This window comes from Euprymna scolopes, chromosome 3 (assembly GCF_053919585.1).
Source record: "Euprymna scolopes isolate OS-2025 chromosome 3, ASM5391958v1, whole genome shotgun sequence".
Taxonomy (NCBI): domain Eukaryota; kingdom Metazoa; phylum Mollusca; class Cephalopoda; order Sepiida; family Sepiolidae; genus Euprymna; species Euprymna scolopes.
Window position 1 is genome coordinate 10,480,813 of NC_136484.1, and position 12,186 is coordinate 10,492,998.

General features: G+C 31.8%; 1 protein-coding gene across 1 annotated transcript in view; it reads left to right on the top strand.

Annotated features, from left to right (window-relative positions):
- Positions 1 to 4,622, top strand: part of LOC145252983 (glycine receptor subunit alpha-2-like) — a 528,147-nt gene extending 523,525 nt beyond the window's left edge. The window contains exon 8 of the mRNA XM_080112897.1: positions 898 to 4,622. Within this exon, the coding sequence (XP_079969023.1) occupies positions 898 to 1,068 (171 nt within the window). The 3' untranslated portion in view covers positions 1,069 to 4,622. The remainder of the gene's footprint in view (positions 1 to 897) is intronic.
- The last annotated feature ends 7,564 nt before the right edge of the window (positions 4,623 to 12,186 follow it).

Sequence of the window (12,186 nt, forward strand, 5' to 3'; positions counted from 1 at the left end):
CCTATATATATATATATATATATATATATATATATATATATATATATATATATATATATATATATATATATATATATATGTCGGGTTGAATCTATCGACCGGCGTTAATCGTGACACCCTGCACTGATGATTCCCGAAAGGATGAAACACTAGCGTCTGTAGATATTTTATAATTGTTATAGTAAGTAATTATATCAGCCTCTTTAAGAAACTCATCCTTAAGCACTTTAGTGTTGAAATAAATAATTAGATCACTCCAACAGACGTTAACAACTTTTTTTAAAAATGTTTATATTTCAACGGCATTTCTCGCGATTGACGGTCGTCGAATGAATTTGGTCTGTGCTAATGGAGTCCTAGATGGCTTTGTTGCCGTGTTTGACCAGCGTTAATCGTGAGAGAATTCACTGATGATCCCCACGAAAAGATGATGTATTTAAGTGTTTATTAATTGTATACATTAATAGAAAATTCTGTCCCTCGGTCAAAAATGTATTATTTATAAATTCATATTAAATGAATTTTAATGACGAGTTTTGTTAATATATCATTTTTTACGTACGCCCATATATCGTTTTCTAATAAATGCTAAGATGATCTTTCTATGAACAAGTATATTTTAAAGTTGGCATTTCTGCAGATGCGTAAGCATAACTGAATGTGCATTTCTTTCATGAATAGATTCATTACTTGAGATCAAATATATTTTCTGTTTGGTTTGTATATTTAGTGATTTGGGTGTAAGATCATTTTTTTTCTAATATTAAGTTTCTTGTGACGTAATCAGGGTCTTCATTTTATATTATTTTTTCTATGTATTTGCTATTTGAGTGCTTGTTATAATTGTCTTGATTGTTTAATTATCGGTTTTATTTTTCGTTTTTTTTTTCTAAACAGGTAAATTCCCAAGAAAAACCGAGACGCTTCAAATGGATTCGTGATCCACGTGGTCAACAAAAAGCGGCTTATATCGATTTCGTGGCAAGAATACTCTTCCCGGTCGCTTTCTCCTTGTTCTGCATCATCTACTGGCTCGTCTATGGCGTCTTTGGCGTCTATGAAGAATGAACCGCCTCTTATTCTTACCCTCCCGTTTCTTTTTAACTCTTTCTTGTACGTTATGTGTACTTATCTATTACTGTTATCAGTTCCTATTATTCGTTTCTCTTCTCTTTCTTATTATTCTTATTCTTCGCTTTCCTTAATTTTTTCTCTTTCTTCTTTTTTCGCCTTTTCTTTTTCCTCGTTTAATTCTTCTCATCCTGCTATTACTGCAATTACAACTTCTCTCCGTCCTTTTTTTTTTTTTTTTTTTGCTTGCACAGTTTTATTTTTATCTTAAAGCACTTTTAGTGTTTCCCTCATTCTCTTACCACCTTTCAGTTTTAATTATGAATCGTATCCTTTTAAACGGCATCTCTCTTTACTTGTTGGCCTTGGACAAACACCATTATTACCAGCGACCGATTCATCACTATTGAACCACGATTTTTAATAGAAAATCAGATGGTGTCGTCCGTGAAGATGATATCGTCGATAACAATGATTTTACATTGAATATATTTCAGTCAAACTCAATTAAATTTTATTTTGACTATTTCTCTGATTGGTGTTAACGAAGACAACAAATAAACATCTTATAGTCATTATTGGTAAATTATAATTAATCTTACCAAAATAATTAAAAACAAAAAATATAAACGACTGAACATTATTGAATCACAAAATACACATGGATAAGTGAATCAATTAATCGATAACTCGTTACTCTCAGAATTGTTTGTAATTATTCAGCGCTGAACAGTGAACGATTTAGGGTCCTCATTTGCTCAATCGACAAAGCTGATTAAGTTGAATCCGAATAAAGAAACAACATATGTTTTGGACAATACGGACCGCTTTTCTTATCTTGGGTGTTCTATCCAGAATGTCCTGATCGATAAAGTCTCGATCATTTTTCGTCAAGAGTTTCGGATTGGGGATCTTCTTATTGAAGATTGAAACATTTATATCGCTTTCAGGAATTCGCATCTCATTTTTAACATAATGCACTAGTAAATAAACGAACTTGATCTTCCCCTTAATGGCTGAATAAAGTTTATTTATGTTTTGGTTTTACCTAATGTACAAAAGATGGATTTGCATTAAATATACCAGAAATATTTCAAGGCAATTTACGAAGAGAACACGAAGTAACATTTACTAAGACAGTGTGAGATAAATTTAGTCACGTGAATTAAATGGTTCAGTTATATATTTTAGTTTCAACTTCCGGTTCTATAAAACAATTCCAAAGTTTGGAATAAAGTGATAATAATCTCACGTATTCCAATCATAATCGAAAAGAATGTTTTGTCTAAGAATATGTATAATAATATTAATTCGTTTTAAAGTTATTTTATATTAATACGAATGCGACTAAAAACGCTGTTCTTTTTCTGAATATAAAATCCTCTCAGGAAATGATAGAAATACAACGCTTAGTTATCGTAACACTGTTCTTTGTATTTTATTTATTTTCGTAACAGTTTGACAATTTTATGCCACTAATATGAAAGCAACGTTAAATTATCTTTTCTTTACCGATAATTCAATTACGCAAAATGAGAAGTTATTAAATATAGATTGATGGCAAGGAAACATTAATTGTACACTTATACATTATATTTTGCAAAAACTATTTCATAAACGAATTTTTGCTGATATTGCTGTTATTGTTCACATCTACGCTTACAGCAAAAAGAAAATTAAAAGAATGGATGATAGTTTTATTTTTAAAATTTCATCAGCTATTGTTTAAATGACAATATAATGCAAACGTTACTCTTGAAGGATTGGTGAAATTTATTCATTTTAAAATACTAATTGATATCCATACTAACAAAGTATTTTTGTAAACCCACACTCCTCCACTCGTAAATCAAACGACGTATCCCCGCCAATATGATACGTTTTGAAGATACGCCACGTTTTGAGGTTCTCATCATTATCAGAGATGCAATCCATCTAAATATTTACGGTGCAAAAATTAATGAGATCCAACAACTTCTGATATCTCCAATGCAACTGGAGTAAAAAGAAAAACAAACCTAAATCTGTCTGAGAGAGAGGAAATCTTTTTTACATATTGTAACATTTAGCTATATATCCCTTACATAAAACTTCGGTCCAATTGCCGACCGGATCAAAATATTCGTCAAATTATTCAGCAAACTAGTCACATTCTATTAGAACGTTCGTTGGGTGTCGAACGTAAAACGATGTACATCCAAGTTTTCTCCTGATTGTACTGTTTATATCTGAATACATTAGAAATGACTTGTTTTTTTTCTCTAAATAGAATTAATGCAAATTAGTTATTATTGATCTGAAGATCTATGTAAAAACAGGTAATTTGTGATCTCTAACTCCGCTTGGTCTGAGAACCTCTTTGATTTGTGTGTAGTTTTACATTACCTTAACTGAGATGTTACAAACAAAACAGTGTTACAATAATTAAGGACAAAGAAAATGCGTATTAATATGAAGACTACGATCTATTAACATTTCAGCATCGGATTTTTATAAAGATTTTAAAGTATACACCAACGATTCCTAGTAAACGTTACGTATTTATACAAGATCAATATTCAGTTTAGTTTGACTAGTTGTTTATAGTGAATATCAGATAATGTCCTTAACAAAATATTTCTAATCAGATATATCGATAACATATTAAGTCGGCATTGCTATTTTTCTGTTTTTAATAATCATCAGCGACGGTGCAAGAAATAGTCTTTCTAAGTAATATATATATATATATATATATATATATATATATATATATATATATATATATATAAACTTAATACAAGCGTAAAAATTGGCAAATTCATACTTGCTTACACATTAATGGCATCAGAAATCACATTCTTCTTTTTAATGTTATAATATTAATCTTTATTACCTTATTAAATAAAATCTAATAAACTAATATAATAAGCATCTTTAATAAAAGCGAAAATATGAAAGTTTTAAATTTCAAAAATTTCTCTCTGTACGTATATAAATCAAATCTAAATACACAATACGACATTTTTAGGAAGATTAACCAAAAGCCTAATTTGTCTACGTAACTCTACACTTTAAATGATTGCTAATGTTTTCAAAAACCATGAATGTGAGAGAAAATATTGTTTAAATAAAATCTTTGCGTGTATTTTATTATAAAACTGTTATAATTAAGAGAATTAATTCGCTCCAGAAAATACAGTAAACCGAATAGTGCACATTTTTATCCATGATAAAACGAAGTAATTGAATTAAAATTATTTTTAGTAATGAATATTGTAATATACTTTAAAAAATGTTGTTTATGTTCATAATTTGTGTTATAAAGTTGAAATCTATGTGTTCTGTTTGTAATATTTTCCTTTTGAATTTTCTTCAAGAAAATGAATTCATAGCTCATTTGCTGTTTAAAAATGTTTTAAATAAAAATTGAGGTTTTATTTTAATTTCGTCAAGAAAAATGGAAGCTACAAGAAGTTTTGCCCATTATATTGGAAACAAGCAAATATGTGTCTCAAATAAAATGTGCTTTAATTATAAGTAGCAATATTAACTTTAAATATTTAAATGTATTTGTTTGTTGTTGTTATTTTCAGATTTTTTAACACGATATTACATGCTTGCATGCATAAAATATTTATATATTGGACGTTATTTTTGTTATACAGGCAATTCGTAAAAAATTTATTTCACTGTGAAAAATTACTATTATAAGATATGCTTTCAATAATTGTGCTTACTGCTAGTATAGATTTGCACTTATCTCATTCAATCCCGGGACTGATTTCATGTCCGCCACCCCACTATTAAAATATGCATGAAATAAAGTAATGTTCAAATCGTAAACTGGTTCAACCATTTCCGAGACTGACTTTATATCCCGAACCCACTGCTAAAAATATACATGAAATAATGTAATGGCTAAATGGTACACTGCTTCAGCTATTTCCGGAACTGACTTTATATCGCCCACCACACTATGAAAATATATATGAAATAAAGTAATGCTTAAATCGTAAACTTTTCAGCCATTTCCAGGACTGACTTCTTATCTCCTGGTGTTTAAAATATACATTAAATAATGTCTAAAACGTAAATGGTTGCAGCCATTTACAAGAACAACTTCCTATTCCCCACCCATTGTTAAAAATATACATGAAGTAAAGTAATATTTAATGCGTAAACGGTTTCAGCCATTTACGGGACTGATTTTATATTCCCCACCCCACTGTAAAAATATACATGAAATAAAGTAATGTTTAAATTTAAAATAGTTTAAGTCATTTCCGGGACTGACTTCATATCCCCCAACCCACTGTTTAAATATACTTGAAAAAATGTACTGTTTAAATCGTAAACTATTTTAGCAGCTTTTCGAAATTAATACATAAAAACATTAACACAGTTAGCGATTAGACAACCAGTGCTCCAACATGTATTTCTGAGTGTAGTATCAGTCTCAGCATTCCAGTGACTTAACCCCGCCTTTTTTAGGTCTTGTGAAATGGAGGAGAAATTGTTTATTGCTGATACAATTTTTATTTTTTCTTACTGACCAGAGTGCACCTTTTATGGGAGCCAGTTTCGTCCAATTTTTAACGGACCTCATGTCCAACTCTGCCCTTGTGGAGAAGCAAATAAACAAAAAAAATATAGGCAGAAAAGAAATATTCCAGTGCATCTTATAACAAATGAGGAGATATATTTCTAGTGGATTTTATATTTAATCAGATTGGACATTTCCAGGGAATTTTGTAATTAAAGTCAAAATTACTTTTCCCAGGTACTTTTGGAATATTATAAATTTGTTATATTAAATATAGTATCTATTTACAATACCTCCCAACGGGACAGATTTAGACACAGGGTCGTTTTTTAACGTGGAGAAAAGGAACAAAAATTGTCTTAGTCGTAAAGGAGTTCTCCTCCACTGCGAGAGAAGAAGAAATTGAAATGTAGCATATAAAGAACAAATACTACACTTTGATTTTGGCCTAAAGGCCAACAAGAACAAATCATTTTTATTAGCTTTGCCTACAACAGCGACAACAGTTTTATTTTTATTGGAATAATTCCACTTTCCTTTTTAAGGGGTGACAAGGCTTATTTGGAATATTCCACTTTCGTTTGCTAGGTATGCAAAGCATAATAACGACAGAAGCGAATTACGATATTCATATAAAGATAACAAATCGAATTTCATAACAATTAAGCCACCCGGATGTAAGCGTGACACAAAAAAGAATCCACACGCTATCGTAGTAATATATAGATAATAATAACCATAATAATAATAATAATAATAATAATAATAATAATTCTGATTTCGTTTATCAACGTCTTTCTTGAAAGGGATAGGATTCATTTCCAGAGGATTTCCCTTAATCCCGGCTTAAAACCAGGAGCTTCAAAGATCAAGGGTTTTCCTAAGGATGTTGGGGTACCTATAATTGCAGAGTTCAGAAGGCCGCTTAAAACATCGGGAATTTGTAGTTTTTTTTTTCAATTGGCATTCCAGACAATTGATACTACTCCTAGTGTACCAACTTCGACCGGTATTATTTGTGTTTTAACCTCCTGTATACGCCTTATCTCCAATGCCACTGTAGCATAACTGCTCCACTTGTCATTCTCCTTCTCTCTCATATTCCTGCCCCAGGGTACTGAAAATCTACAATCTGCCAGTTTTTTGAGACTTTGTCAATGACGACAAACTCCGGACGATTATGCTCCAATTGCTTGGCCGTTATGACACTTTTGTCCCACTATACCTCTACTTTACCATCCTTACATGTTCTCACTTCATCAGGCACCTCCTCACACCATTTTCCAGCACACTTCACCCTCTTACACAGCTCCCAATATATCCGGAGTCCCATGCGATCCTGTTTTTTGCGGTACTCTCTCTCTCTCTCTCTCTCTCTCTCTCTCTCTCTCTCTCTCTCTCTCTCTCTGGGCCAGTCCACTAGACCCTGCTGAAAGGTGCGTAATTGACTCTGAGGTCTTACCACAAATCCGGTATTCTGCAGCAACTTCCTCTCCTAGAACCACTTTTTTAACAATCGTACCTGCTATTGTGTTGCACAAACAAAAGCTTCAGTACTCTTAGCCAGATACCCAGCTCTAAGCCATTGTCATGGTGTTTCATTAGCCACTTCTGCTATATCCTGGAGAAGCTTTCTGTGCATTTCCTTCCTAGCCAGTTTCTTTGCTCTTTCTCTATTCATACGTTTCACATAATCAGCCTTGATCTCACATATCTCCACTTCATTAGCCACAACCTTAAACATCAACTCCTCACTTCTAATCACATGCTACTTCAATGACATCTCAGTCCTTGTCGTATGACAATAAATACAACTTGTAAAAGTTGCTTCGAGGTTATTCTATAGTGATGCAAGTGTTGTGAAATTTCAAACAGCTTTTTTGCCTTTGATCTAACTGGGTTAGGTTGATTGTACCGATAAGAAAGTATGTACAAGATGAAGTATGACAGACCAACGATGTTTAAATAAGCATGACAGATTATTTAGCATATTCTACCATAATAGTTTTGAATACTGCATTATAACAATCGTTTACATATAAATTTGGCTGCCGTAGATTTATAAAACATAGCGGGGGATACCCGGCGTGACCCTGGTATTTAGAGTTGTGTGTATGTTGGGGGGGAGGGTAGATCAAAACAACCTTGTTTAAAAAATAAACGTTGGCCGGGTGTTTGGAGGTGTAAAAGAAAAAAAAAATTTTAGTAGAAAGGTAGGCTTGAACCCCGAACCTTTGACGTGGAGGTGGAAAGGATTTCGAAAAAAAAAACCTGCGACCTAACCATCTCGACTACCGGAATAGATGAATTGATAAGTGTGTTAAGTTGACGTTTATAAAATGAAATTAACAGTTGCGAGAACGTTAAGTCGTCTGATGTTTTACATAGTTTTGCGCTGGAAGCCAGTTTCTGTTTTCCCCGCTATGCGGCGATCAAAAAATATCTCGAAAATAGCTTGTAAAAGTCGGGTAAATTAAAGATAGCGTCAACCAGAGTTCCTTAGTCGTAGATATTAATTAGACAGCATATAAACAGTTTTAAGAAGGAGCGAGCCAACCGATAATCACGGCGATAAAAGCCTTTTGTAGACATACACAAAAAGCGAACACACATACATACATACACACATTTTCGCTTTTATATATATATATATATATATATATACATAAATATATATATATATATAGAGAGAGAGAGGGGGGGAGAGATTACAGTTTATTAAGAAATGCAATAAGCACGACACACAACGCATGAATAAAGAGGTCGATAAATCAAGTGCAATAAAAGTACTAATCAGCGTTTTGATTTGTTTGAGAATATGCCAAATAACCAACGATAAATAATCGTTACAAATTAATAATTTTTCTTAGTAATATCTCCGTGCCACTGTTGTATTCTCTGGTTTACTTCATCAAAATCGTGTAGAGTGACTCTAGCAATTACAAAACCACGATCAGTTAATTTGCGATTGTCGTGCTTTTGTTTGTTTGTTTTTGTTAACTAAACATTCAACACATATGAATACTAGAAGCTAATAGAATAAATATAAGTGTAGTTAATAATTGAATAAAACTGGATGTACCGAAAAGAACGAATAAAATTGGAACATTTTTTTTGCTTTCTTTAAACAAGTATTTATCGGCGTTAGATATGAAAATACTCATGGTATAGTTATCGGAGAAGAAATCCAGTGGCAATGCGTTACACATGCAGGCTGCAGTTGTGAGAAAACTAAAACAAATTCTATATTACTGCTCGGTATTCTATTTTAACACCGTTTTACTATTATTTGTCTTCATTTTATTCTATGCATTGTTTTCTACTACGATACTTAACCTACATTGAATTGACGATCTAGATATCGCAAACACAACCTTAATAATTATGTGGTTTGTTTAAACGTTATTCTTCAACAAACAAAATAAAGCAAAACATGTTATCGTAGTTCATTAACCTGTTGTGTCAAGTAATTCTTTATTCAACTGTTACTTTTTGTTCGTCATTCAAAAGCGACGCTAACGAGATATTAATGACCATGTTTTCCCTCAGATCTTATTTCTTAGACCAATTAAGTAAATGTTGTTCAGGAAATATGCAAAACACACATTTAAATGAAATATTGGTTTTATTTGACGAGAAATATTGATCGAGTAGAATGACAAATACACGAAGTATTATGGAACGTGTAAGAGAAAACACATTTTTAGGTTATTTTGTTTTACTAATTTTAAAGACACGTAGGAAAAATATATATTAGAAAATAATATATTCCTTATCTACACAAAATATTACAAAATGATGTATTCCTTATCGACCATAAATATAAGCTTTAATGATGATGATGATGATGATGATGATGATGATGTTGATGATGATGATAATAAAACCTATTAAATTTCCGGATAATTTACATTTATTATTCCTATTTGGGGAGTCATTATTTGAACTAATGTTCTAAACTTGGGTGTTTTTTTTATAAAGTTTCGGTCGACGTAATCTCTGTATTTTTATAGGTGTAATGTGTTGTACTCGGAAATCTTTCCATCAATCTTTAGAATCTGCACGGAATTTCGACATGAAAATGCGCTACTGTCGTTAATAAAATAATTATTAACGACAGTAGCGCATTTTCATTTCGCTAGACACGATTGGGTAGAAGTTTCCCGAGATAACCATGGCTCTATAATTTGAAGAGCCGTGGTCACCGATGATGCTAAAAGCAGTAGGGCATCTACATGATTGCTGAGATCTTAACAGTAAGGGGATGGTATCTTGCTATTTATCGGGTTAATCGGGAGGCAGGAGTGCTGTAGTTTCATCAGAGCACATTCAATTAAAGTAATTGCAAAACAAGATCTGGGATACAACATTAAAGTGATAAGACAGAGCTTCGAACTTTTCTATTAGTGTGAAACTATTCCATTTGAGAATCTTTTTTGACGTTGTCTAACAGTGGGAACTAGTGGTAAATGTACCAGTGCAGGTGTGAAAACAGTATGATTTGTAAAGTTATAAGATATTTGATATAACATTTCAATACATGCTTCTTTTATTTGACAGCAAATTTTTAGAAAAAAAAATCCTGATTGGAAAATTTCGAAACTTATTTAGAAGAGAGTATTAAATTAAGCCCATTGTTTGATTACAAAATCTTGCAATGTTAGCGTGCAACTAATGACATGTTTTTTTTCCAGATATAGTGGATAGCGTATAAAATTGTGTAAGCCTGGATAACTTTATTCTAAAACTAGTAGGCCGGCAGACGATGCCAAGTCGTAAAATTCGCATAAGCATTATATTTTAATTCATACAGAAACTGAGACAGGTGCATGCGAGTATTATGTGTTTTTTCTAAACAATTAACTTCTTGTTAGTAAAATAAAATACTCGAGCTGAGCACTTAACCAAAACCTAAAGAGAATGAGTCAAGCGCGATTACTATAAGACCAGCTTGACACAGTATTTACAAAGTGTTTTCAAACCTACTTATTTTTATATAACAAAGGTGTCATGTTTCACGAATGCGCATGCGAATTCGTAAAAGAGTTGAAAAATACATAAAAAGCAGATAATGCCCAAGTACAATTTTACAATTTTTACCCTTTAGCAGCAAATGTCTCCGGATGAAAACCGATTAAAAACTTTCCAACTAGGCTATATACAAAATTTCTAGTCTGAAGATCAAAGATTTATCCAGTATTTAGGTTGACAATTGTCTCACACCCACATACTCACTTTTATAAATATATAGATAATAACTGCAGAATCTTAAACCACACTTCTATTTTATTGTGTATTATTTACTTACTTTAATCCTGTGGATTTATTGCAATTATTCTAGAAGTAAATCTCTAACTCATAATGTCTTAAATACGTCAAGGTGCACGTATTTTATCAGAATCTATGATTTTTCAGGCCCAAAACTTTAATTCAATACCTTGCAAATGTGCACTGGTGACTTATAGATATAAAATAGTTACATTACTATAGTTTTACTTTAAACATTTCAAAAGTATTTTATACCATATTTCTGTTGATCTACACATTAAGCCAGGTAATCTAAAACATACTAAGTTAAATACATTTAAGGGAATTTCGTTTTATTTATGCGAACTCTTAATTTCAATGTAGCCATATAATCCAAACATAATCAAAAAGAATTAATAAGAAGGTCAAAACAATAATTATGAACATATCATTGTAATAATAAATATAAATTATATACAAAATATATAAATATAATATTATATACAAAATATTTTACATATGTAAGAGCTTTATATCGAATATAAATACGGACACCCACGCTAGACAATGTGTCTAAGGAAAGTTAAAATAATAAGTTTAGCGAGTGTAATTAGTTGCTGTCTACGAAATAAACAAAACAAATGAAAAAGAAAGAAAAAATAATTAATGTAGCGAATGACTCGTTGTGTTCTATTAAATGGTTACTTAAACAGAACAAACGTAATGATGACGAGACTGCATATCAATAAATGTGTATAGAGAATATAAGAAGAGGACAAATTTTGCTTCCGTGTTTCGTAAGTACAACAAAGGTGTATATATGTTCATATGATAAATGTATTGTACCACTAACTGGCCATCTTAAACAAAGGAGAGAAAATGAGAAGAAATGATGGTTTATATTAAAATGACAATATAGTCACATTATATGGAACTTTACTCATTGTCATGACCTGACAAGAACTGTAGCGTGATCGTTACTATCCAGCTGTGTTTGTTCCAGGTCAAACCTCTCTCGGAACCCTACTCCTTCGACATCGTCGAAAAAGAACAAACAACAAAAAAAATAAATCCGATTATTTATTTCTTTTTTAACACGAGTAGTGTATTCCCGTTTTTGTTAAACCGAGCCCGACACCAACTTAAAGGTTTGTCGAGTCTTCTCCACTACACGCCAATCGTAGACGTCGATTTCTCGTATGTTCATCTTTTCCGCCCACATCCGTTCTTCTTGTTTCATTTAACACGTCAATCTCCGACCATGTGGTGTACTTTTTCTTTACTTCTCTTGCAATCCCTCGCACAATTCCTAATTTGCATTTTTTAGCTACTGCTGCTTATAT